Source organism: Merops nubicus, unplaced genomic scaffold (assembly GCF_000691845.1).
Source record: "Merops nubicus isolate BGI_N331 unplaced genomic scaffold, ASM69184v1 scaffold16643, whole genome shotgun sequence".
Taxonomy (NCBI): Eukaryota; Metazoa; Chordata; class Aves; order Coraciiformes; family Meropidae; genus Merops; species Merops nubicus.
In genome coordinates, this window is record NW_008601096.1 from 21229 (window position 1) to 24288 (window position 3060).

The 3060-nt window shown below is 59.8% G+C and overlaps 1 protein-coding gene across 1 annotated transcript in view; it reads right to left on the reverse strand.

Annotated features, from left to right (window-relative positions):
- Positions 1-299: 299 nt before the first annotated feature.
- Positions 300-3060, reverse strand: part of CRYBA1 (crystallin, beta A1) — a gene marked incomplete at its 5' end in the record, with an annotated part of 2991 nt that continues 230 nt past the window's right edge. Inside the window, 3 exon segments of the mRNA XM_008937900.1 lie at positions 300-627; positions 776-921; positions 1443-1584. Coding sequence (XP_008936148.1) covers positions 480-627; positions 776-921; positions 1443-1584 — 436 coding nt within the window.

The window sequence follows — 3060 nt, forward strand, 5'->3', positions numbered from 1 at the left end:
AGCGTGGTGCTGGTGGCTGTGGGTGCGCAGCAGGGCAGGGGCCTGGGGAAGGGGAGGGCAGGGGTCTGGGGAAGGGGAGGGCAGGGGGGAAAGGAAGCCCCATGGCTGCATCGACCGAGAGCTTGGCTGCTGTGTTTGTGTGTGTGTGAGACTGTTGGAGGATGAACTTGCCTTGGTGTGAACCCCACTGGGCTTCAATCCTGTGTGAAATAGGCAGGGAAGAGTCTGGTCCCTGCTATCGGCACGGAGATGAGGGATTTCAATCCCAAACACACAACAGCAAACACCCACCAAGCTGGTTTATCTTTTTCTTTCAGTCACATTTATTGGCAATTTGTGGCAGTTGGTACCGTTTGGGAGTGTTGTTCCATAAGCAGTTGCAGTACAAGAAGGGGTGGTTATTTCGGGAGGGGAGTATTAGCACCAAAAGGGAGCCGGTGAGCTTTAGAAACCTTGCAGATGTACTGGAAGATGGGGAGCTACTGCTGGACACGCCTGATGGATTGGATCTGGGAGGTCTGGGCGTGCGAACCCCACTCTCTCCAGTGCTTGTAGTCTCCTCCATGGTGGTCAGCCTCCAGGACGTACTGGTAGCCACGGTACCCGGGATACTGGTAGCAAACCCAGCTGGAAGAAAAGGAGTCGTCAGGCGGCCATAAACGGGACGAGAGGTAAGTCAGGGGCTTAGGGGGCAAGCGGGGGGTGAAGGGGTGTCCCCCCTCAGCGACGGCAGCGGCTCGTCCCTGCCGCCCGTGGCCCTTTTCCCGTCACTTACGCGCCGCACTGGATCTTCATGGAGCCCACTTCGTTGTTGGCCCAGCCCATGGCCTGCAGCGAGGGGTAGTCGTCGCTTATCTCCCACTGGCGGCCGATGAAATTGTCTTTCTCGAAGATGGGGATCTTCTTGGATTCCTTGTGATTCTGGGGGGAAGAGCAGGGGGTGAGGAGGAGGCACTGCTCCTGCCCCGGTGTGGGTGGGGATGGTGGGGCAGTGTCCATCCCTATGGCATTGCTCAGAGGGTTTCCTGGAGGAGATGTTCAGACCCTGAACTGCTTGGGTTTTTTGGGGGATGATGGGGTTGCTTTTCCCAAAGCCCAGATGTGTGGAGGTACACAGCAGGGTAGTGCTGGGCCAAGATAGGGCAGGGCTTGGCCTGGGAGGTGTCAGTAACAGCTATGCCACAGCTATTCTCAGGCTTGCTGTCCCCCAGTCACATACAGCTGGCCCAGGAGATCCCTTGAGAGTTTTATAAAACAGGAGAGAAAGAGCAAATGCTGCTGGGCATGGGGGGGAAGAGCTGAGCCTGCTCCAAGGAGACTGCCACCTGCAGAGCCCCTGGCATGGCTGTTCGCCCTTCCTTAACCTCGCTCCCTTGGCCTGGTGCTATTGCTTGGGGCATTTTGATGGGATCAGAGGTGTGAGAGCTCCGTGGGACACTCACAGCGGAGCAGACGGGGCGGAAGGACATCAGGCGCTCGATGTGGTAGGCGTTGCTGCCGCTCCAGGCGTCCCAGCGCGGGTACTCTCCCCTCTCCAGGATGAACTGCTGCCCACAGAAGCCGGTGTGCTCGTAACCGACCCAGCTGCAAAAACAGAGCAAGGGCTGCCAGGGCTTCCTGCAGCAGCTCTGGGCCTCCTGCTCGGGGCCGGTACTGGAGCACGGATGTAGGTGCAAGGAGGAGGCTGGGGTCTGGCCTCTGCCCACAAGTCCGGGAGAAAGGAAGCGGTGCTGGATGTGGGCAGGAACCTGGGGAGCGTGTAACCGTGTCTGGTGCCTGGGAGGCAGCCCACATGGCAGAGCCAGCTCCCCTCAGCCACAGCGGGCGATGGGGCCCAGCCTGCGAGGGTGGCTCACTTCCCCTGTCTGCTCGGGGGTTATTTAGGCAGATTGGCATCACGTTGGGATGCCACAGGACACCCCTGGCTACCCTTCTCTCACAAAGGCCTCATCTCTTACTTTACAACCTGGCACAGCTGGAAAGACCTGAATTCCTAATGCCCAAACCAGGCAGAACCCATCTGGCTCTGGGCAGGGCAGGGAGCCGTTGCCTTTCCCCTTTCTGGGTTCCTCTCTTCACTGAAAACAAACACAGAGAGGTGAGAGGGATGTCTCCACCCTGCAGGACACATTTTGCAAGCCCTGGAGCTGCCCACATACCTTATCCAGGGGTGGGGACCTCTCCTGGGCAGGTCTCCTCAGTGGGACAGGGGACAAGACAGCCTCAGCTGAGCGAGGGGGCAGAGGCTGGGCTGGGGGCTGGAAGGTGAGCAGATGGCATAGGGCATGCAGCCCACAGACCCCATGCTTATGGGGTACATGGGGTGCTGAGGGATATGCTGAACCTGGGGGGCCAGAGGGCCTCTTCCCACTGACCTATGAGCCCTGATCCCATGTCCCACAGTCGGCCTCCCCTCCGTGCAAGGTGACCAGCCTAACAGGGAACACGTCAAGTGGAGCAGTGAGCTGATTACGGCGTGAGCGCGCATGCCGCTGTAATCCCATTAGCATTACAAACCCTAAATATAGCAGCACAAATCTATCTCGTCTGCTTCCCGGCCCCAGCGGGACACTTGCCGTGGGGACAGCGTCTCGGAGCAGCTCGGGAGACGCCTTGCCTGTGCCAGGGGAGATTCCCATGTGCAGGGAGAAGCCTGGCTCTGCTCCTAGCCCATGTCAGCGAGTGGGACGGCGCAGCACAGGCTGTGGGACGGTTCTGCTCTGGCCCTGGGGAGCTGCACGCTGCAGGGAAAGCACCAGCCAGAGCAGGGCTGGGCCCTGGGGCAAGAAAGGTGGTTTCTAGGCACAGTCCTTCACGGGGTTATACAGGCAAGGTGGGGACCAGGCTGAGCTCGAGAGCCACTCGCTGAGCACCAGTCTTCACCGCACCTCCGCAGGGCACCAGTGAGCTCCAAGCCTGGCTGCTCCCAGCCTGTGGGAGGCAGTTTTGGATGATGCCAAAAGGTGTTGGTGGCTCTCTTGTCTATATCAGTGCTCTCAGGGCCGGCTGTGCGACCCCAGCAGGGTGAGGTCTCCCCTGCCTGGCTTCCCCCCGCTCAGC